This window comes from Phasianus colchicus, chromosome 1 (genome assembly GCF_987193195.1).
Source record: "Phasianus colchicus chromosome 1, bPhaCol1.hap1.1, whole genome shotgun sequence".
NCBI lineage: Eukaryota > Metazoa > Chordata > Aves > Galliformes > Phasianidae > Phasianus > Phasianus colchicus.
In genome coordinates, this window is record NC_143436.1 from 25,551,284 (window position 1) to 25,575,244 (window position 23,961).

Genomic DNA, 23,961 nt, shown 5'->3' on the forward strand with positions numbered 1-23,961 from the left:
GCAATGTTTTGAACATTCCTACCACTGAAAACCTGATGTCTAGATACACAGCTTCTGCAACAGATGCTCAGTTCTTAGTTCTTGTACACGTCCTACAATGCTGTACTTCAGAAAGTCAGCGCATGGGACAGGCACAACTGAAGAACTTGGAAAGAAAACATTTAATGGTCATTGTATGTCAAGGAAATCAGTAGTTTTCTTCCACTTAGAGAACTCGTGGCTGTAATTTTTGTCAGATGCATAAATGCTTCATTTGCAAAAGAGGAGGTAGCCTGGTTTCCTGGGAGCCATTTACTCCATTAAGTCCCTTCTTTATCTCATAGGACAAAAACTCTTTTCTGCACCTAAGAAATGTTCCAGATGCACAATGCAAAGTAACTTTTGCCTCATCTCAGGCAGGATTGCAACCTATTCTGCCCAGCAACCAGCATTCCGTTAGAGAAAATTTTTATCTGCAACAAGAGGCTGTGAACACTGCAGGTCTTGCATTTGTATTGCTGCACCAAAGCCGTACCTCAGCCTCCTGTGTTATCATTCCTAAGCGATTTCTGACTTAAGTTTGAAGGGTAACTCAAACTTTGACTTGCAAAATGGAGAACTACGTATTTGTTCAGAGAACCGCTCCAAATTCTTTCACTGCTATTGACAGAACTGTACTTTGTATATACTTGATATTTAAATATATTAAGTTCATTCAAATATAAAACCAAAAGGAGCATTTTGGAAAGATATGGATTTGACATGTGGACTGTTCAATGGATGAGGAACTGGTGGTCAGAGGCTCAATGTCTGGATGGATATCAGAGACAAGTGGTGTCCCTTCAGGGGTCAGTACTGAGACGAGTGCTCTTTAACATTTTCATCAGTGACATCGACAGTGGGTTTGGGTGCACCCTCAGCAAGCTTGTGGATGACACCAAGCTGCAGCTGACATGCCCAAAGGACAGGATGCCATCCACAGAAACCTAGACAGGCTTGAACAATTTGCCCAGAAGAATCTCATGATGCTCAACAACTCCAAGTGCAAGGTCTTGCACCTGGGTCATGGCAACCCCCGCTGTCAGTTCAAGCTGGGGGTGTAAGGAGAGAGCACAGCCCTGGTGAGGAGGAACTGGGGGTACAGGTGGATGGCAAGCTGGACATGAACCAGCAACATGCCCTTGTAGCCAACAGTATCCTGGGCTGCATCCAAAGCAGCGTGCCAGCACAGCAAGGGAGGTGATCCTGCCCCTCTACTCTGCATTGGTGAGGTCTAACTGGGAGCACTGTGTCCACATATGGAGTCCTCGGTACAGGAGAGATGTGGATCTGATGGAGTGCACCCACAGGAGGGCCACAAAAATGATCCAAGGGATGGAACAGCTCACTGAGGACAGGCTGAGAGAGCTGGGACTGTTCAGCCTGGAGAAAAGAAGGCTGCAAAGTGACCTGAGAGCACCTTTCAGTATTTAAAGGGGCGCTGCAAGAAGGAATGGGACAGACTCTTTAGTGGGGTCTGCTGTGACAGGACAACAGGAAATGGTCTCAAACTAAAAGAGGGGAGATTTAGACTGGATACAAGAACAGTTTCTTATGATGAGAGCGGTGAGGCATTGCAACAAACCGCCCAGAGAGGTGCTGGGTGCCGTGCCCCTGGAGACACTCAAAGTGAGGCTGGACAGGGCTCTGGACACCCTGATTTAGCTGTAAGTGTCCCTGTTCATTGCAGGGGAACTGGACTAGATGGCCTTTAAAGGTTCCTTCCAACTCAAATGATTCTATTATTTCCTACAAGTGATTATTAATCTGGGTTGATTCCCACTCCAAAGAAAGCAACAACAAAAACCACAACCAACCAAATGACTTCTTATTGCAGGCATATTTAAAAGCCCCTAGTCTAGAAGTTGTTTCAAATCTCAAGATACTTCAAACAACCAGCAGCCAGGCAACAATCCTTACAAGCCTGACATATTTGCCAATGCACAATTCCATTAGTTTGCAAGAAAGGATGCGTGATGAAGTCCAAATGTTTTTCACAGTATATATTCTTATGAGGCAAATATTACCAACTCTTATCCTCTCCTGTGAGGAATACATGGATAAAAACCATGTTGCACACTCCGGATTACAGATAAACCACTCACAGCAACATTATCAGTAAGAAAGCATGACAGGTATTAACTCTCTGTTTCTTTCCTTCAGCCATTCAAAGAAATTGACCTTTTTTTTTTTTTAATTGGATGCAAATATTCACCTTTTACAAAAAAAGAAAAATATTGTTCAGATTTAGCATGGAGTTGCCACTGTCAAAAACTGACACTTCTGCATGGTTATGAGCAAACAAAGTTTAATCTAAATCTAGTTCACAGGATGCAAGATTTCAGTTTTTCCAGTAAACAAACGTGGCAGAAGCTGTGTCTGCATCAGCAAGTAACTCAGTGTGATAGGAGAGGATCCATAAAATCAAACTGTTGGTGCTGAACCTCTATACCTACACTGTATTAAGTCTGGAAATTTGAAAGCCAGATTTAATGTGATTGTGCAGACATCCTCAACACACAGGTGGCTTCAAGTTGCCTTAAGGACAAACCAACGCTATGGCCCCATATCCCTCTGAGGAGCTGGAGTTTGGTACAAAGCCAAAGCACACCTTCCAGTGCAGATTTCTCCAAAAGGAAGTGAATTCAAGTGTGCCAAAGTGTGCAAAACACAAGAAACAGAAGTGATGTCACTAAAATTAGTGATAGTAAAGCCTCCTTCTACTTGCAGTGTGAGAACAGAGACATACAAAAAAGGGGTTGCTTAGGAGAATTTGAAAGCAGAAGTGTAACTAGTGTTTCTTGTGTTCAGAAGGAGCAATTATTTACTTGCATATAAGTTAAAAAAAAATCCTCAGTGGAAGGGGGTACTGGGATGCATAAGATATAACACATTTCATAAACAGAAACCTTTTACAAGTCCATATCACAAGCTATAATATCTAGTACACCAACACTGCACAATACAAAGCTTGTCTTTATAGTTAAAAAATAGAATATAAACAAGTATTAGTTCACATTGACACAATTGCCACAGCAAATTTTTTCAGAAAGTGCTTTACCTATACAAAATATCTTAAAGCCCACCAAGTAAGTTGTAAGGTTCTACAATTTAACAATACAAGTTAGAAAATAAAGTAAAATGAAAATGCAAGTGACATTCAAAACTTTTGAGAGAAATTAAGAACTCACAATGTGCCATCTACCTCAACTGATAAATTCCTGTCAGCTTCCTCTGGGGAGTCACTGCTCCCAAATATGACATAAGGTACTATCCAGAAAAAGTAATGGAATATTTGTTTTACTTCTAAATTGCTTTACTGACACTTGGATTTGATGTCCAAGGCATAGAACTATCTCAGACTAAACATATTGAGGAAAAAAAGTACAAATTTATTCAACCAAATCTGTGGTAGAATTGAACATCCTACAGGGATGCTAGTTTTTGAAGACAGGAATTGAGACTGACACGGAACTAAACGAACAGAGAGGAAAGCACAACCACAGAGTACTTCACAATAAAATACCTCTTTATTAGGAATATATTTAAAATTAGCCTTTTATTTCAGATAAGAAAAATAGCATTCTGACTTTCAGCCAGCGCTGATTCTGGTCACACGTAACATTCTAACAGCTAGAGTACTTATCTGCACCATTGCTGCCCACGGACAGTTCTTCTAACTGTCCCTTCACTGCCTTTTATTCTTCTTAAGTATGCAGAAGAGAATACTGTAGCAAGGCTTGTATTTAGATCTTAAGGAACATGGACAGACTGACTAGACTGCAACTTTGGATGTGTCATCAGCTCATGTACAACTTTTACAAGCTTTCTTTTAAATAAGAACAAGATGGTTCAAGAGCTGATCTATAAAGACAATTGATCTATAAAGACAATTAAGAGGGCAATTCTTCAGGAAGGCTGCTGTAGAACAAAGCTCATTCTTCTATTGGACAGTTTAGTACTGTAAAGTAGCAGCAATTTCAAGAACTTCAGTCAGCTCCACACCCCTTTAAAAGAAAACACTGACGAACAGCAAACAGGGGCATTGCTATTCCAATCCAAATATAACCCACCTTTTGTGTACATTTTTATGCTCACTACAAGATTAAATTCTCTCTCTTGCTATGCTGTAACTTACTGTTTAAGGTGATTAACAGGACCATGCTGTAAACAAAAATATAACCCTTGTGTAAGCTTCACTTTTTGGAGTCTGCATAACTAACTTCTAGAAAAAAGAAGCTGTTTGTTTTTCCATCGTGAGCATAGAATTGCATGGCATCTTTTGGAACGGGCTGTCATCCAACTAAAAATGAAATCCACGTATTCACTGAAGTGAAATACATCATTTGTAACAAATTTTGCCTTTTCTTTTAAAATTCATTTCCAGATCTATCAGATGGGGAAAGTATTCTCCAGAAATTTTTTTTTGTTATTTTTATCTGCAGTTTCTTCCATATGAAGCTATAAGATACACATTTCCAAAAGAGTTCCATAGGCAGATGCTTCTTAAATGTGGGTGGAAACCATGAATGATGACAATACTACAATAAATCTCCAAATACACTGGAAATAGCCAACAGGCCACAAGTTTGTGGCTGTTTTAAGCAACACTCTAAAAATAAATACCAAAAATAGGCTGTGTCAGGAAGCAATTTGATACTCAAGTAAATAGAAAATTTGCATTTTAATGTCACATTGAATTTTAGTACATTTCAATCCAAGGAAAAAAATGACAGACATGGTAATGAGTACAGGGTTGTATATATATTACAATATGCCTTGTTATAATACATTTGTGGCTTTATGACAAAAACTTAAGGGCAGATGGAATTTAAGCTCATTTAAGTAACTGTATTTAAGTAACTGTCAGGAACAAAGCATTAAGGGGATTCTTGGAGTAAGTACTTTAATTTCAAAACCTTAAAACAGCATTAGACCTTGGCCTTTTCTTAAAAAAAAGTTTTGTTAACACTAAATAAGTATTCTCAAAGATTTAAACAAGATAGAAAATGCTTTCCCCAAGATGACATACGGTGGAAGGGTACATGATTTCAACAACAGCACCTATTGCTAACTCCACGTTGACCTTGACCTAGAAATGCACACTAGTGATCTCCACAAGGAATCCAGCACATTTTGGAAGTTGTCCATTTCACATGAAAGCAAGAGAAAGGGTTATCGTATGCAAAATTATTTTCAAACTGTTCTTAACTTGTAATGGGAAACTAAAGGCATGGTTTCTTCATTATAAAAAAATAAAGGTATAACAGAAACTTTAAAGGAAAATACTCAGCTATACTGAAGTTGCAACCCTTTGAAGAGAAAGAAAAGGAAAAAAAAAGATCAATTAGCTAAGCTTTGTGCTCTAACCAAACTACTTACAGTGATTTTCATGGCAAAAGCCCATGCTGACTGGGTAATTTGACAGTTCCAAATACCTTTTGTATTTTTTTTTTTTTAATTTTTATACAAGGACACTAAAATGATCCAGTCATGCAACGTTCATTTTAAGCATTCTGCATCTCTTTTCCAATCTTATAGCTAAGAATCTTGTTCCAGTCAATCTTGGTGCGGGTAACTGGCAACTGCCGACGTAAGGCCTTGAACGTAGTGTCCGACATAGTCTGGTAATTCTCACTGATTGCAGTCTGTTAAACACAAAGTCATACAAAGATGCATGAAAAACGGAACAAAGATGCTACATAAAAAGTTAAATGATTGAACGGCCTGTTAGAGGCTTAATACATTGAAATATTTTATGAATAAATGATGTTACATCTAGATTGAAACTATGCTAAGACAGTTCAACAGATGCAATAAACCTGGTTGTAGGCCAGGTGATTCAGCAAACCTCAGTGTGGTTAATCAGCAACATGAATGAAATGCTGATCAGAGTTAGTTCATACATCATTAACTTCACACACCAAAGTTTCCCATTGTTATTTCTGGGGGATGGCTGAGTCAGATGACATTGCAGCATGACTTAAATATAATGCATATGATACTTAGTACAATTTTACTAATGAGTATTTTTTTTTCCAAGCTGACAGAAGAAGGTGTCTGAAATCTACCTTATGTTGAAGACCTAAATGAACATGAAACCACTTCTACAAAGGGCATCTAGAACAGCTGTACTTCTCTAACTTCAAAATGACTAACTCAAATACATAATGCTTACTGTCATATTTCGCAAAGCTGTATAGAAGAGCCACCTCCAAACAAAATCTGTACAAAAATTCCACTTAAGAAATGCACTTGGGATGAAACGGATCAAAACCGCTGATATTTAAACACACTAGGGACCTCAGAGATTCATCTTCTGCTCGCAGAAAATGACATATACTATTATTATGTAGGCGACTGCAATCACCAAAAGGTTTGGAAAGGGAAGGTACATTTAAAAGCAGCATGCAATCTATTTGTATTTGCTTGAAATGGCATAATCTCAGTATCAAGCCTGCTAATTGCAGAATAGTAGCTCTGGTTAAATATATGATAATGTTTGATTATGGCTATGGTGTTTTTATCCAACCCACCTGATACTCATTTTCCGCAGCCTCCACAATTTTTATAAATTCCTTCGCCGTCTGGGCTTCATTCTAGACAAAGAGAGTGTTTCAGTCAGGCTGGATGTACTGCATGGTTCTGGGAAGACTATTTACATTTTGTTTATGCCACTTTCATGAGAGATGTGCAGAAGACTTCATGAGAACATGTGACCATTTAGTGACTAAAACACAACTGAACTCACCACTCACCCAACAGATATACGCCACGTTCTTTCTTGTTACACCTTAATTAGTTGTGTGAGTTCAGAACACAAACTAAAATTATGAGGAAACAAATCAACTAAGTACGCAGCAGTACTGGTTTATTTACATGAGTCAAGCCAGATTTAATTGTGGTAGGAAATGATGTTAAAAAATTAGAGCATTTCAACTGGAACAAGCATAAAGATTACTGCAGAGCTCATTAAAACACCTTGATTAAAAGCTCTGTTTTGATAAAAAGACATAAGGAAAGGACAGCATTTGCAAGTATGACAATGCACACACAAGTCTCTAAACATCAATACTTTGCTTGTTTTAACACTACCAACGTTTTGTCTCCAGTACAACTTAAAGAACATCTGCTAAACAAAAAATACACAAACTACAAACAAACAACAACAAAAACGATTCATCTCCAAGTATTCTAAATTAGGCAACTCAGCTGAGGCAGGAAACACAAATTATATGCAGTCTTAAAAAAACATTCAAATAAACATTACAAATGAGGGTGCAACAACTCAATTTCCAAAATTCATCATGATTGACAGCAGTGTTTTGATGCCTCATCCTTAAGCACGTAAATTCTTGTTTGTTTTAAAAATAAACAATGACCCTTCAGTCAATCTGAAGGCAAATTAGCTGAAGTGCTTGAGAGATGTGTAAGGAAGAAAAGGAGCATTCAAAAATTTAGAAGCCTCCAACTTGGATCTTGGGGAATTCCTGAGGGGACATCAGCAGCAGCAGCTGAAAAGGTAGACATGCTTTTGTTCTATGCAATCCTTTGTGTCTACAGAGGGTTAGTTCTTTGGGCTTAATTGCCACTGGCAACAGAAGTGCTAATAAAAGAGCTAGGCTGGACTGCATGGCTGGAGAAAAGCTGTGGCAGGCTCAACTAGAACTGCTTCAAAGTGTCAGAGAAACTACATCTAGCAGCTGTGAAAGTGCTCCTGAACACGGCAGAAAGAGATGAAGGTGCTAGAGAGCAAGCAGAAGACTGCAGAATGAAAGGGCTTTGACTTTTCAGTGAACCGAGACAATGATTTCAAAGGCTCAGAGAAAAACTAGAGAAAAAAAGCAACCCTCGCTACAATAATTCATAGTTCCAGCAACAAGACAACTTTTCACTTCTTTCTTTCACTTGTGCCCATTGCTGGTACAGAATCACTTCTTTGCCAAACAACAAAAAAAAGAAGTCATTAGGGCTCCTTTTATTCTACCATTCTGCCTGCATGAGATAAGAACTTCTACCTGCTCTGAAGGCTTTAGCCATGGCTAAAAATTGGTAACCAGCAGCATACTCGCTTTTGTTCTATTAGGAGGCAGGAAGGTTATGTAAAAGATGTTTTTCGACTCACTGGTCTTCTAAATTGCAGAACAGGATTAAGTTACTTCTAATAGAAGGAGAAGCAAAAGCTATTGAAATGAGACCTTCTTCCAGACAGTTCCTTCTGAAACATCTCTTAGTTGAATGAACGACTAAACAGATCTCTTTGCTTAGGGGGTGAAAAGTAATTTTATATCTACAGCTACAGAAGTGTTATCTCTTGGCACCACAGTCTGCCATTAACTATGGTACTATTACTATTATTGTTGGCATCTGAAAAGCCAACAAGTCTTGCTTTATATTAATGAACAATGTTCTCTATTGATGAACAAAGATTTTGAGACCCACAGGGTCACAACTAGTCTTTATCTTTAAAATACTTCTAATGTTCATGTTTAAAATCTCCCTTTACCAGTTTAACTTCTCTGGCTTAAATTTTTTAAGGAACACTCCAGGATGAAATCTTACCACCTGTAAATATCACCTCCAAGAAGCAAGAAGATTCTAACTTCAAAAGTAGCAGTTCATTTTGCAATAATACCAACTCCAAAAGGACACATCTGCTAGTATTTCCAAACAACTTTTATTTCAACCCTGTGCTCCTCATTGCTACAAGTATCCACTTGGAAAGAAAACTTTAAACTCCAGAAGTGTTAATACTTCTCAAGCTGAAACATCTCCGAAAGAGCTTTTAGTACGGAAAACCACGATGCTGAAAGCACCCATTACAGACTGGGAGGAAATTGAGGAAAAGTACTCACTACTGCTTCTCAACTGGCAGCATTTGCTTCCTAGTTTTTAGCATACCAGTTACCTTGCCACAAACAAAGCAGTACTACAGGTGATCTCCTACAAAGCTGCACTAATAAACTCAAACCTTCTTCATACTCAAAAATTATATCTATAAAACACTCTTTAGCATACTGAAATTTAAATACAACACAGGTGTAGAAAGACAAGACAGAAACCTGATTAAAACTACAAAGTGAATTTAGCTTATATAAGCCACAAGTAAGCACATGTTTAATCAAAACATTTTTAAATTAACATTAACTACATGTGATTGTGGTAATTTAAAATTATTAAATGTAGTTGTAATGTAGAAGTAGAAAATATTACATATAAAATATTCACAGCTTAGAATATTCATTCTCATTCACACAGGAAAGAAAACTAGCCCTCACATTTCTAAGTTATTTTTTAAGCAAGCTTCTGTTTTTAAATCAAAAAGTCACTTCAGTGTACACATAAAGGTCTCTAAAGTTCACTTACAGACACTGTTAGAGAATCCTGTATGTCTTTATGGCTCACAAGCTGAACATTACCATCTTCGTAATAGTGAACCTACAGAAAATTAGACAAAAAACTCATTAAATGTTACAGAATGTCATCATACATGAAAATCAAAATGTTGTAGAAATTAAATACTTTTAGAAAGGCAACACTGAAGAAGCTACTAAATTTAAAATATTTTGGTGTTGATCTGCCTCCAAGTACTATTTCATGCAAAGAGGTTTAGGCTTTGATTAACAAGAAGTAGAAAACTTGCTAGTTATGTGATAACTTCACTAAGAATTCTTCAAGCAGTAACGATATATTTAACACGAGAACAGCTTTGGTAAAGCTTCAGGATACACTGAAGTTCCTTTCTTGCCAGCTTTGCCCAAATTGTGTGCCAGGAATCACGCAACATTAAGCTTCCCTTTCTTCACCTGCCTGTTTTTGATATCTCCCTCTGTTAGGTACAGCTCAAAACAAAACCAGGTATGCATGTTAGCAAAGGAGCAATTCAGTACAAAGTTTGACAAAGGTGATAAGGCAGGATGAAATTTATTTACATTTGAAATGTTAAATCTACAAACAGCTTCCTTGCATATCCTGCAGGAGGTGGTAAAACTCTACTCAAGCTAATTTTAGTTCTAAATTCAGTTGGGAAGGAGAGAATGATCTGAAAACATTCAGGTTCTAATGCAACTATCAGAGAACTTGAAAAATCAGAAGCATATATGAATTATGTGTAACCATTTACAACAACCAATGCAAAAGAGTTATGGAACTCCGACATTTGAACAGGTATCTTTAAAGACACTTCTATAATTTTGATCAAGTCAAAACAATCATTGTAACTGATGTTATGAGAAACAGAAGCATTTATGCCACACCCTACTAAGCAAGATAACATTTGAATGTGGTGATTAATAGACAATAGTATGATTTCATATACATTATGATCATGACATATGCAAGAGGCCCTCACTTTTACACAAAGTAAAGAGAATATGACATAGAAAGGCAGCTGTACCTAAGTACAAGAAGCATTTCCTGTAAGAGAAAATATTAGTTCATAAGATTCATCTTGTCTTATTATTTTGCTTATTGGCAAATACTTGTTTTCCAACAAAAGATATCTTAAGTATAAGATTAACTTGTTTTCAAATTAAACATCACAGGCTGAAACTTCTATCAGCCTTTTTCAATCTAGTTCCTTGGAGGTGAGAAGTGCAAAACTATGAGCCCTTCCAATGAAACAAGAGAACCCAGTGAGGTATAATCTGGCCTTCTCTGCCATGATCCATTGGAGAGGACTCAAATCCGCCCTGTGCTCTAAAGCCAATATCAGCACAAATACCTGCCTCACCAAGTTACATTCTTAGCAAACATCCAGACCTAACAGGGATTTAACAGGGATGAAGAGTCAAATCTAATCCTGACATTTCTTATGTCAAATGAAATATGAGAACTGTTCTGTACTATACCTCACTGCTGACATCCTTCTAGAATGCTACATTGGGTTCAGAAGACTACAAGAAGGATGATGTTTATGAACAGAATCTCTTGGGAATGTTAACTACGGAGGGATGAGAACAGCAGATTATCTAACAGATAAAATCAGTAACCAACACACTTATCAATTGTTTTCCATGCATAGCTGGGGCAAGTCAAGCACCAAAGGGACTTAAGTTTTAGTAAAAGCCTGCTGTTGCACAGTATTCACCTTGTGTAATTAAAAGAAAATTAAAACTGAAAGAGGTTAAGACAGTTGAGATTCCTCTGTACTGGAATGTATTAATAGAACAACAAAAAAAAAGATCGTATTTGTGATCTTAACAGTAAATGAGATACCAGAACTCAGGTGGTGCTGGAATTTACCCCAAGGTACTTAGGAAAGATATTATCAGAACCAAGGCAACGGCAGTATTGTTGTCATAAAGGTTCCTAATTGACTAAAGTCATAGTAAGTTTATAATCCAGAAGCCTGTTTCACACCTTAAAATAAACTAAAGCACTCAAGGTACTTCTATATCCATTGCAGAAATTAAACAAAATTTCTAAAACTTTGAAACAGAATTCAGCATTCCCTAGTGAAATAGGAATGTCCTAAGCAAGCAAAAAGCTCAAACTTGTAATTGCTTCCCAAAACATGCACTTTAATAAACAGAAATACTGTCTTGATTTATTATACAAGATAGTCATAAAGGTCAAAATCAGCTTGAGATGCACATTTAACTCAATTCCCTGTTCAGGCAACTTTCTGTTGTCACTTAATCCAGCAGGCAGCTAAGCATCACACAGCTGTTTGCTCACAGATTTCCCAGAATGAGATAAATGCCTGCTTGTTCTGGAAAATCTCCTAGACATTTAACCTGAAGTGAATGCTGTGGACAAAATGAGTGTTTTGTTGCAAGACAGATTTAAGTGATTGTTCATTTGGATTCTTCCAAAGTCTCAGCAGGTCTAGAAGTTACTCAGGGTGCTTGCTATGACCATTTTGATGCAACAACATAGTAAAAATTGTCCAGACTCTGAATATCATTCTAGCTTACAGGATGTTGACCCAAAGTGGGAAACCGGATTCAGGCTCCTGCTTGGGTAGATCCGAACACAGGTACCACAACTGAGAAGAACATACTAAGCCTCACACTGAGAATATTTTGGTGCATCTTCCTTCTGAAATCAAGTCACTCAGCAGTAAGGTCAGTGCAAAAGTTACTGAAGGTAGAGAAGGAACAGGAAAAGGAAACTTGGCTTACATCTGGTAAAAGAAAAAAAAATGGCAAAAAAACACAAACAAACCAAAAAACCCTCCTACACTGAAAGGCAGGCTGCAGTAAAATTCTAGTCCCTGATCCCAGAGCTGTTTAAATAACCTCCTGCAAAATATGTGTACACATTCCAGGGAACCAATCCAGAAAGCCAAGTTTGCCTGCCTACCGCATGACAGTCAGACTTGCTCTTGTTTCAAGAATTCTGCATTCCTGCTTGGAAAACATATTTCTGAATGCCTTAGAGCCAACAGAAAGGGAAAATTCTTAATGAAGAAGATCTAAATTCAAAAAATTCAGATAACAGAATGACTCAAACCAAAGGTTCCTATCTTTCTAAACAACAAGGTGGGTAACATGAAAAAAAGCTACTATCACTTAAGAAGAAAAAAATCCCTCCTTCAGAAAGGGACTACCTTCAAGAAGCTTCTCCGTGTAATGTGGAATTCAAGTTTCTACTGGCTCACTGTACAGGAAATAGGTACAAAACTGAAATAGGTATATGGCCATCCAAGATGAACACATCTTCTGAAGCCCACAGAATCATTACAGTATTTTGCAAGAATCAGGCAAATACGCAGTCAAGTGGCTAACACTTATCTAAATTCTCTCTTTGGCTTTCTGGATTCCCCAGTTCTCTTGAAATATTTAAATACGTTGGCCTAAGTCTCTTCTGATAACTGGATAATTCATTCATCAGGACACAGTTTAGGATAAACATACCTGAATTTTCAAGATGCCAGCCACTTGAGTGGTTGAAGGGGAGATTGTAAACTTCCATTCTGATCTCCAGCGGCCATTCCTTTCAAAAGTAAAAATTAAAAACAAACATTTCACCTCGTTAGTTGAGGGGAAAAAACCAACAAAATATACAACTGTCAGTCAAAAGAGAAGAACAAAATACCCAGTGGAAATACACAGACACAGTATCTTTCAGATCATAAATATTCAGTCCATAGTCAGTCATGAGGAAAACAGTTTCCTGGAATACTTATCCAAGATTTGGATGAAGACCAAGGACATCTATTAGTAAGGAGCTTTTAACAACAGGATTTAGCTTCTGAAAATATCTAAAGGCTTTAGTGTTCTTTCCTTCTTTATTAGTATACACATATAACCAATCTTTTTTTCTTTCCAGGACTTGGAAAATTTGCTGGATCAGTCAAATTCACTTCAGAGCAGGCTATCAATAAATGGAAGGAAAGGAACCTCAAAGTAGCAAGTCTGTCTGCTAGTGCTGAAACTCTAACTAAATCTTTCAGCTCTTCTACAATTTCTGCTCCAGAGTAACTTGTTTCCATCCTGTAGAAACAAATTCAACAATCTTGCATAATTCCTTATAGGAGTTTCAAACATCTGAACAGCAGTATGGGGAGACTGTAGTTTCACCTGACTTCTTCCCTGTAAATTAGACACTTTCATTTTAGCTAGGAGGTTAGTGGGTTAGAAGGTTAGTACATTAAAGCTGTGTTAGGATGGTACTGTGGCCACGTCTTGATTCCTGCTTTGTCTGCACTTAAAGAAGAAAGTTTCAATACTCTGAGATCCAGTTCTCCTACAGCTAGGTGTAGATTCCAGAGCACTCAATGATTTCTCTAGTACAGACAGAAAAGCTTGGTAGGGAAACATGAATGGTGTACATGCACTTGTCTGACCTTAAGATAATCAGTGTAATGCCAATAGTACATTTGTTCAATGCACTGTATTTTACAGTATTTGTTCTCATACAAAAACTTACCAAAAATTTTTTGCTTGGAACTGATGGCTCTCTATGCATGCAATAATGGTTTGCTGTCCATCAATTGTTTTACCATACACCTTAGTTAGAAATGAAAAAAGCAGAGTTAACATTTCAGCTATCCTGTTCAAACCGCTCAGTGATATCCAGTCCTAGTATATGTCCCAATTAACTGTACAATTCTATTTTACAATCAGTATGATTTTTATATAATACTCAGTACATAAAACATGATTATATATTAAAAATTAGAAAAGCAAGATTAGAAAATCTAGAGGTCGAGTATTATAACCTGCAAAGGCTTTTGTTGTTGTTTTTGTTTTTTCAACCAGAAATTCCAAGCATACATACTGTCATGGCAGTCATTGCTACCACAAGAGTTTCAGACACCAGTTACTCTTTAATTAAGAAGTGATTCAAGCCTTTATAGATTGTTGCTAAAGCGATAAAAAGGTAGCTTTAGTTCTCTGCTTTGCTGTGCTCCCTAAAAACAAATAAACAATACAGAAGTTATCTTGACGAAAGTGCAATCTGCTTTCCTTCACAGAAACTTGGGCACTCATCTCACTGTACAGGAATCCAATTCATCATGTCAAATCAGCAAATGAATATTCATTTCTTTACTAGATTAGTTTTCGATCAGGTTAATACAAAGCCCAGGACAGCTATCCATAGATCAGCTCACCAAACTTAAAACAGTCACAGGGTTCCTAACAGCAAATCAAATGCTACTTAAGTCTAGAGTTTTATTTCAAGAAACTGCAGAACCCACTGATGCTGGTGGTAAGAATTTTTATATATTTTTATATATACATTTTATATATTTTATATTATACATTTTTATATATAGGATGAGTGATGGAGAGAAAACAGTTTGCTTTACTGACAGTTTTGTCAGAAAGCCAAACCAAGGCAGATATTTGTATCTCATGCAATATTTGTTTATTTATTTCTTTTTAAGTAATCTATCAGGTACCCAGGATCAATGCAGCCAATCTGCAGCCATCTACAGAAGGTTTCAAGCCTTTTCTATGAAAGGACTAAAATAGAAATATAACCTGCAGTAACCATCTGTTGGCAGTTGCTGAAATATTAAACATCTGAAGCTTCCCCTGATCTCCCTAACAAACCCCTGTGAAGATTAATTCTTCACAGTTGAAACCAACTATGCTCCTGGTTCACCAAGTTAGTTAAAATTTCATTTTATATTTTTATCCATAGCAGCTACCCATTATCCACACATATGGAAGTGGAATAAAATGAATTCACATAGCTTTTTTATTGACTTGATGTTAGGAATTTTCTTTGTTGATATTCACAGAAACCAAACTAAGATTAGGCATCATAAATTTTAAAAAGACACATTCCTGAAGCAGAAAATCTAGTCTTCAGAGCCATCTATCATAACTTCAGCAATGCCACTAGTGGTACTTTTCTGTTTTTCCTCATACTCTTCATAGAATATAGTAAAGGATGACAGCACTAATGAGAGCATTTTTTTTTTTTTTAATTCTATGCTTCACCAATAGTTCAGTGGTTAGATAGCTTAGTACTTACTGTGCATACACCATTTGGGTAGTGTTCTTTCACATACGCCTTCATTGCTGTTTCAACTGAATTTCTCCAGGACTCTATGGCATTTTCAACTTCATGGGGCCTAGGATCAGTAGCCTCCTTTCTTAAGTGATCAAATTTAAAAGAAATCTTGTTCTTGGGATCCAAAAATTTTCCATTTCCCAAGTCACCATGTTCTGTTATCAAAACCTGTATTACGAAATTTTAGTTAACTGTATTAGTATAAAATAAAGAAGGAAAAAAATTTCACGCTAAATTGTACAACTGTGCATTTTAGTGCACACTTAACTGAAGATTCCTCAAAGAGTCACATTTTAAACAATATATGCACATATATCAAGGGAGGAAGAAGCTAACAGGGAGCACTGACACAGAATCAAAACCCAGATCGCTACCCTCTTATTGAAACAAAGGGCAATTAGAAGTTTTTCTTTATTGCTTATAATGACTTCAGGTACTACAGGTAAGCAGCTCCTACAGCTCCAAATCAGAATATCAGACAATAATACAGAATGAAATTGCAAGCTCCTTAGATGCTCTATATGATTAACTTACTAAACTGGTACCACTGGTGGGCCATAACATCTGTATTTTAGTAGAGAAGATGCATTTCCTTTCCTTTGCTTTCCAAAGTATGTTCCAATACCAGAACATCTTTAAAAATGTAAGGAATGTCACTGTATTCATACCTGTTCATCGTAACCGTCAATTTTTACTGGAGTAAACTGGTCCAAGTTGTACTGTGCAAATGCACTACAAGAGGGAAAAAAAACCAAAAACCTGCATCAGGCACAATCTTTCTTCCTTAGTAGATGTAAGAGACTTAATACAGTAGCTAATAATCTGGATGATAAAAGAAAAATTTATTACTGCCTCATTATTTAGCAGGCCCTAAAATACGGGCTCACCTTGATTCGCTCAGCACTGATACTGCTATTCCAATCATTACACAATGATTCACATTCAAAAGTCACCTCGTATAGACAGACACTTAAGCTTTACAGTAACCCACAGAAAGTGAAAGAACAGAGAATGTAAATTCCACTGAGTTCCTTCCTATTCAATTAGACATCTCTATTCTTACAGAGGAAATTAAATCTGGCATGAAATATAGTAGGCATAATGTCTTCATATAAAAGTAGGGTCTTCCCTCCTTCTACAAGTCTAGTGTCTACAACATTTACCAATAAACAGAAAAAATGCAAAAATGCAAAGACATTCCAAAATCCAGGTCTCCCATTTCAAAACCAGCTGTTCAAACTCATCAGGATACAACACTGATTTCTTCGCTGCCAAAATATTGTATCTTAATCAAAGATGCACAACGCTCACAACAGGGTTTTATTTGCAAAAGCATCTTTTTAAACAAATCACTTACTGAACTGACTTTTATGCAGTACATGGCAGCTGGTACTTACTGGGCTGCTCCTTCCCTGAGAAGATTGTCATTATTAAGCAGCAACCGAACATCTGAAAGGAGATGTTTATAACATAGAAGTATACTTAATTCAAAGATATGTTCCAGTCACATTACAAATGGCAACAAACTACCCAAAACAATTAAAACCCAAACCATCCCATACCATCTAAGTAACTAGGCAGGAAAATCCATTGCTTCAGATTTTCTAATTTTGACTGAACTAAATGAGAAAAGCACTACTGAAATGGGATTCCTTCCAAAGCAATCTGGTTAAGAAGATACAAGCCATACCTGTAGGCTGTATAACAGCTCAAGGAATTTGTCAAAGAAGTAAGCCTGAGTTGCATATAAATGCTTTCGATCCTTAGTACTCTAACACTCGAGTCTTTGGCTAGACATCTACGATCAAATGTGGTGATGTGTCATCATCAAACACGCAGCCGCATTACCGAGCAGAGAGCTGTAACTATGAACTGACTCAATAGCAGTTTTAGCAGCACTGCAAGAAGAAACTGTATTTGCTTTCAGAGATCTCTGCTCACAAGCTGCTTCATTTCACAAGTACGCTACAAGCTATGTTCAGGTATTAATTACCTACTCACAGTTTCACTGAAGAACAAAATACTTCTCATTACATTCCTTAACAAATTTAAGCTCCTGCCACTCATTAGAAGTTTAGTGTACTCACCTTACTTCCTTATCTAAGTAGCATCTGAGTTACTGGAGGCTACAGCTACCAATGTATGCCTGCACTTTGTGTATGTCCATACACATTGGCACAGGACAAATGCAACAAGTTTTAAAGAAAAATAACATTTTAGATGGTTTAGTAATTAATAGCAGAAGGAAACTAATTTCAAGTCTCCTTACAGCTTACCTACATATCAGTAAAATGTATGATGCCATAACTTAAGAGTTAAAAATGTTTGCTTAAAGTGCAGGACACTTTAAGCTGTATCCCTTTGTACATTCAAGGTTAACTAACCAGGATGATATTCAAAGAGCCATTTTAATTTGAGTTAGTTTGATTTCTATTGAAAAATATAATAGTAAATTGCTGAAGTAGGAGTGCGTGCCTTGTAAAAGAACACAACTGTTAAACCATGGTTGAACAGAAACAGAAAGCAGGCTCATTCTCACATCACAAAGAGAACTGGTAGGTTCTCACTACTGCATTTAAACTCCAAGCTGCCTTATGACTGCATTTATATGCCATGCTACAGAATCAGGATTGTAAAGCTCTTACAGCAAGTGAGCTCCTAAAAAACTAAGCTACACAAAATTCAGGAGAGCAATCAGCAATATGCTTTTGGGAACAGATGCCTTAAATGAAAACATGCAGCAGAAAGACACTTACCATTGAAAACCTCATTGAATTCCCCAGGAGGAGCATGAATTATGAATTTTGCTGCTATACGCACCTAAAAGACAAAAAATTATATGGTTTTATAGAGTTGTAATTATTTCTATTCACATCAATCATGAAAAGCTGGATAACTTCAATGGCCAGACATGAAAATGCACAATTCCTGTTTCACTGATTCATTCACACTGCAGTGCTCCTTTTCAGAAACACAGAAAATGAAGTTCCATCTCAACAGGACAGAGATGGTTACAAGTGATAGAACCAGGAGGAGACGAATTAAAAAAAAAAAACAACCACTCACAAAACAAAACAACACAACTCCCCACCCCAAAGAAAAACACCTGAGAACCTCGAGCCATTGCCTTCAGCCATGACTTTTTTGCACTCAAAACACAGCAGAGGTCAGCACTTCCACTCAAAGTATGCATGCCTGCCGTGGCTTTCTCTCTACCTGTGCTTGCACAAGCACTTACACAACTGCACAGTGAGCAAAATCAGAAAGGTAATCTTTCTTTTTTGCAGACCAGCCCCCCGAGCTGCCCTACTGCACTACACAGCTGCAGACACGTGCTTGCCAAAGGAACACAAAGCTGCTTTCTTCACTATGGAACAACCAACCTGAAAATGTCTGAAGTACTACCTTACTAATACAGTGTCCCCTCTGCTGACTTTTCATTCTTGTTTTCCCCTTTAAGCTCTTAAGAACACACAGAACAAATAAACAAAAGGTGGATTCCTAAATTGACAAGAGTTCCTACTCTTTGTAATTTACAATTATCTAAGTTGAGGACACATTCAAGGCTGTCTTTCATCCTTGTCATGATATTGCTATTCAAATCTAGTGATTTGAACCGTATTTCCCATTTCTAACACATTCAATTATGCTTCTGTGGGATAAAGATCTAGGAGATGCAGTTTCTGCAGTCTTTGGTCTTTCTGTCTGAAATTAAGAAGTCTGTGAAGCATGTACTTTACTGACAAATACGTAAACAACCACAAAATGCTTTACATTTAGGCATTTACAGATATATGAAACTGAAGAAGCAACTGTCTGAGCCTGCATGAGCTCCTGAATCAACCTGTAAGTATCTATTATTGTCCAGGTTGACAATAAACCCAGTGCTCAGCCGGGTTTCAGTCATCTCCAGGAGAGGTGATTCAAACTCTGAGTGCCCTGAGAAAGCACACGGCTGCTGCCTCATCAGCAGAGTTCAAACTCAGGCAGACCCCAAACAACTTGCCAAGCAGCTTCCTGCTCACTGCAAGTCAGAGCTGCTAATGGAAGTGAAAAGGCTGCCAGGTCTCAGCTGTCTCAATTGAATGCTGTGTTTTGGATTGCTGACAGCCTTTATCTGCTGCTTCAAATGCATACATCAGAACTCCTCTCTGCAGGTAAACACATATTTTGCATTATACTGAAATAAATGCCACAGGGCTTACTCTTTCATCAAATGAGACACAGCAGCTAAGTGGGAGTGCCTTGTTTTATGGCATCTTATTAAAGCACTCACCCAGATAAACCCAACTGCCTTCTTTGACACAAAGGAATTTAATCTCATTTGCATAAGCCAGAGATCACCTCAGCCAACAGAAAGGGCTTCTCCCCAGTGAAGGCATGCTGCTCCACTGCCCTGCAGGAGCAGGGGCACCCCGTACTGTGCGTAGTTCAGTGCTCGGACCAAACCAGTGCAGAGCACAGACACCCAATAAGGACCTGCCTCAGTGGGCTGCTCCAGATGGAGAAGGGCAAGGTGAGCTCCGGGCTCTTTGCAAGGGCATTTTAATCAAGCGACCAACTAACAGAGCCTGGGATTAGGCTGGGCTTTGGGCTCACAAAGAGGAGCAGCTATGGAGGTGTGCTGGATGAGGGGGTAGTTTGCAGGTTCTGACTCGACTCCAGAACACAGACAGGCCTGCTCACCCTGGGCATGGCTGGGCCAGCTCTGGGTGTGCTCAGAAGCAAGACTTCCAGAGACAGCCTGAGCTCTGAAACACACAGAGCAGCCTGGGGTTGGGCAGCTGCTAACTGCAAGATTAAGGAAAACTCAGTTATTTAAAGTGCAGTTTGAGCATCCATGTGGTTTAAGCTGCAAATATGTGCAACATCATATAAGAAATCTGCATTACAACCCAAGTAATACCTTGTTTTCAGCTGTTCTGGTAATGCTACATTGATTTTTATTCAATTATTTATTTTTGCTACCAGTACAAACTGCTTTTCTTCTTACTGTCAGATTTGCTGGAGTACGAATGCTATCGATTTCTTCTGAATAGATATTAACACATTTCCTCAGGACAGACTAAGCAAGATATTGCTTTCAATGAACACTGAGTAGTAAATTAAATTCCTCAGTATGACTCTCTTTAGTGCAGCAATTTATCATAGATACCACTTTCTAAATAATCACCAATGTGCAAATCAAGACACGTAAGGTACACTCATGGTTGCAGAAGCCAGAAACCTGCTGTCTATCAGTCAGCTGCCCTCTGTCTTTTGCAAACCTACCTATGCGAATGGAGCCCTATTACAACTAATCCACCTCTTTTTTCACTAGTTAAACCAAATTAACTTATTACCAATACTTATCCAGTATTCTTATCTAACACGCAAGACCTCAAGATCACTTAGAGATTCTTTATTGCCAGAGAGTCCTTCCCAGAAGACACGCTCTGAAGGTGCTCTCTGTGCTCCAAAGCCAGCCTAACACACTAAATAAGAAATGAATGCGCTCCCACGTGCCTCACCGAGCTGAACATCTCCCCCTTTTGGCAACAAGAGGCCACTGGCTCAGATAGAACCCTAGAAAGCACAACATTGAGGAAGACAACTGAGAAGTGGTGGTTTAGGACAAAAGAAAAAAAGGATAGAGATACAGCAAAAGTACGTTACTTGTAACACACAGCAATAAGCTAAGAAACATCAAGTGCAACGCAGTACAGATAGGAAATGAGGGCTTTCTTTAAAGCCTAGTGGGATGCATGACAGTTGTGGACAATGCCAGTTATTTGAGACACCGAGACTCCTAAAAACTGATCAAAACTGATTTAACAATCAGAACACAAAGAACACAGTGTTTTAAAGTCTAAGGGACAAACACTTTTCATTCAAGAGAAACGCAGGCTGGCACAAAGTACAAGCACTTCATATGAATAGCAGCGAGAAGCAAAAATCCAGGTTGTAACTGAGCATTCCTTCAAAATCTCAAACAGCCAGAACTGAGAAAATACTTTTAATGTCTCAACTTGTTACTCTAGTTTTTCCCAAAACATCATCTAAAGCATCATAGCAATGTTTTCCTGCTGAAGTTTCCAAGATTAGATTTACAGTCACTGTTTTAGTTAGAAGTTTTCCAAACAGCTTCCAAGAAATTGCAAACTTCAGAAGTTCTAATGCTCAGTGGTTCACAAAAAAAAAACTCTTGTGGGCAGCTTTTACTACCATTCTTTGCATTCAAGTGGACATTTACTGTATTTAATTAACTGAATGCAGAAAACCAATCTAAATACATCTTCCTAAAGGCTTCTGTCTTTAGGTCTTCCTAAGGACTTGCTGCAGCTTTGAGGATTAATCTGGACAAGTGATACACACATTGTAAGGGAAAACAACTTCTTAAGCATTAAGAATAGAAGCATCCCCTATTGCAGATTCTCTCTATTTCCACATGTAGATCAGACTTCACAGTGCAGACTGAAATGCAGTCTGTGATCAGTAAGTAAGAGTCAGCAAGACTGAATCTCTCAATATAAGTGAAACCAAATACTGCCCAGAACATCAGTTAAAAGCTGTTTGATTTGTATGTAGAAAATGATTGCAGCTAAGGTAAAAATTCAGATTGAGGAGATAAAAGAAGGAGAAAAGGATAGCTTTGTTGTATGCAACAACTGTTGCTATCAGGCCATACTTTGTGCTGTTAAAGATTGAAGCAACTGTTATATAAACAAGCACCTAGATTCAGGTATGTCAGTATTTGCAGTTTGTTCAGATTACACAAGGACAAAACAGTCATTTACTGAACAGTGTTTTGCTTTCATCCTTTTGCCTTTGTTTCCAGTGTAATCTCTCCAAAGGCACACCATCCTCAGGTACACAGATGAATCCTTCTTCTTCACCTTTTCCAGACTGAGCCACTATGAACTTGTTTGAATTCAAAGTCACACACGGTCACTTAAAATGCCCCCAAACCACTCTTCCTGTTTCTGGCAAATCGGAAGCTGACATTGGTTGAAAAAGCTCAACCTTCAGTGCTGCATGTGCCTATATATGGCCATGAATACACGCTCAGACATGCAGGGCTCTCACAACGCCATGCTACGGCATCAGCTCTGCTGTGAGATATTCCCAGCCATCAGCCAGGGTACACCTGACAAGAAGAAAGGCATTACAACTTCAGTTAGCTTTTCTTTCTTTCTCCCTTTATCTTTTCCCCTTTAACTTATCTGAACTACAGTTGCACTTGTCAGGCAGCCTGACAGTTCCTTCAATGAACAGCCACACCACAGAGGAAGAACACACCAGTAAGCGATATGCTGTGAAACCACATGCTTTGCCATTATACTTTCCTGCACATCACTTACTGCAAGTTCAGCTGCAGATTCATTGCAGCAGAGACCCGCCCTTCCTCTGCACTCACAGCAGGTTAAAGTTTACTGCTCTAGAGCAATAAAAATGAAACAGTGAGGTACCTATTAAAACCCTTTTAAAGTAAAATCTTAAAAAAAAAAAAGAAAAACAAAAAAACAGTGGGGTGGGAGAAGAAAACCTTGGTGATCCAATCCCACCCTACAAAGCCATGACAACTTTGTAGCTGATCACAGGAAAAGAGTTTGCTCTAGCAGTTGCCTTTATCAGCAATTACAGCAGTTGTTGTACAAGAAATAAGGCACCACACATCATGCATTTTATATTCCTGAGAGAACCTTCACTTCCCTGTAAAACCAAATCTCATACTCACAGGTGAACCTACGTTTGGCAAAACAAGTAGGTGAGATGCCACATTTAGTAGAAGGGAGCTCTCTGTTCCTTCTCTAGGAGCAGTGAAGTGCCCCAAGAGTCTGTGCCCACTGCCATGCCTTCTGGCACTGTTCTCGCTGGCTCAGGAAGCATTTCTGCAGACAACTGAGCAAATGGCTTAGTCTTACCCACTGAGCTCTATCTACAGGCAGCTGGAGGGTTTCTCAGAGCCAGCCCATAGGTTCAGGAAGGCGGACACTGTTAAGATTTCCAAGTAAATGAAGAATTTTCAATCCTCTGAAAAACCTGTCATTCACAGACACTGTTTGTCTACATATGTGAGCATTCAGAGAAGCAAACTGATGTAGCAAAAAAATGGCTGTAGAAGGTGGCAAGAACACAGCAATCAATTCCTTCACTGTAAGAATTTCAGAGAATTGCTGCTTCTTGCTGCCAGCAGATTAGTGAGGTGAGTAAGCCTTCAAAAGGCCAGACAAGCTCTGAGAACGTATGTGTGAGAAAGGGATTACCCCGAGTGGGCAGCAAACCATCTCCTCAGCATCTCAAGAAAACAAATTCACATTTCATGGGTATGATTCCAAATAGCAAAGAAGCATTCTGATATATGCAGCATCTCACAGAAACACGGAGCAAAGGCTTCGCTGCCTTTGGTGGCAGGAGGGGATGAATATGAAAATGAGGTTTGCAACTGCTTTGCTACCAACCTCAACTGAAAAAATGCACTATGGCATTCAA

The 23,961-nt window shown here is 38.2% G+C and overlaps 1 protein-coding gene across 1 annotated transcript in view; it reads right to left on the reverse strand.

Annotated features, from left to right (window-relative positions):
• Positions 1 to 3,529: 3,529 nt before the first annotated feature.
• Positions 3,530 to 23,961, reverse strand: part of CAPZA2 (capping actin protein of muscle Z-line subunit alpha 2) — a 28,846-nt gene continuing 8,414 nt past the window's right edge. The window contains exons 2-10 of the mRNA XM_031615449.2: positions 18,246 to 18,309; positions 16,887 to 16,938; positions 16,158 to 16,221; positions 15,451 to 15,657; positions 13,894 to 13,973; positions 12,879 to 12,957; positions 9,385 to 9,456; positions 6,555 to 6,617; positions 3,530 to 5,666 (exon numbers count right to left, since the gene is read on the reverse strand). Of these exons, the coding sequence (XP_031471309.1) occupies positions 5,526 to 5,666; positions 6,555 to 6,617; positions 9,385 to 9,456; positions 12,879 to 12,957; positions 13,894 to 13,973; positions 15,451 to 15,657; positions 16,158 to 16,221; positions 16,887 to 16,938; positions 18,246 to 18,309 (822 nt within the window). The 3' untranslated portion in view covers positions 3,530 to 5,525. The remainder of the gene's footprint in view (positions 5,667 to 6,554; positions 6,618 to 9,384; positions 9,457 to 12,878; positions 12,958 to 13,893; positions 13,974 to 15,450; positions 15,658 to 16,157; positions 16,222 to 16,886; positions 16,939 to 18,245; positions 18,310 to 23,961) is intronic.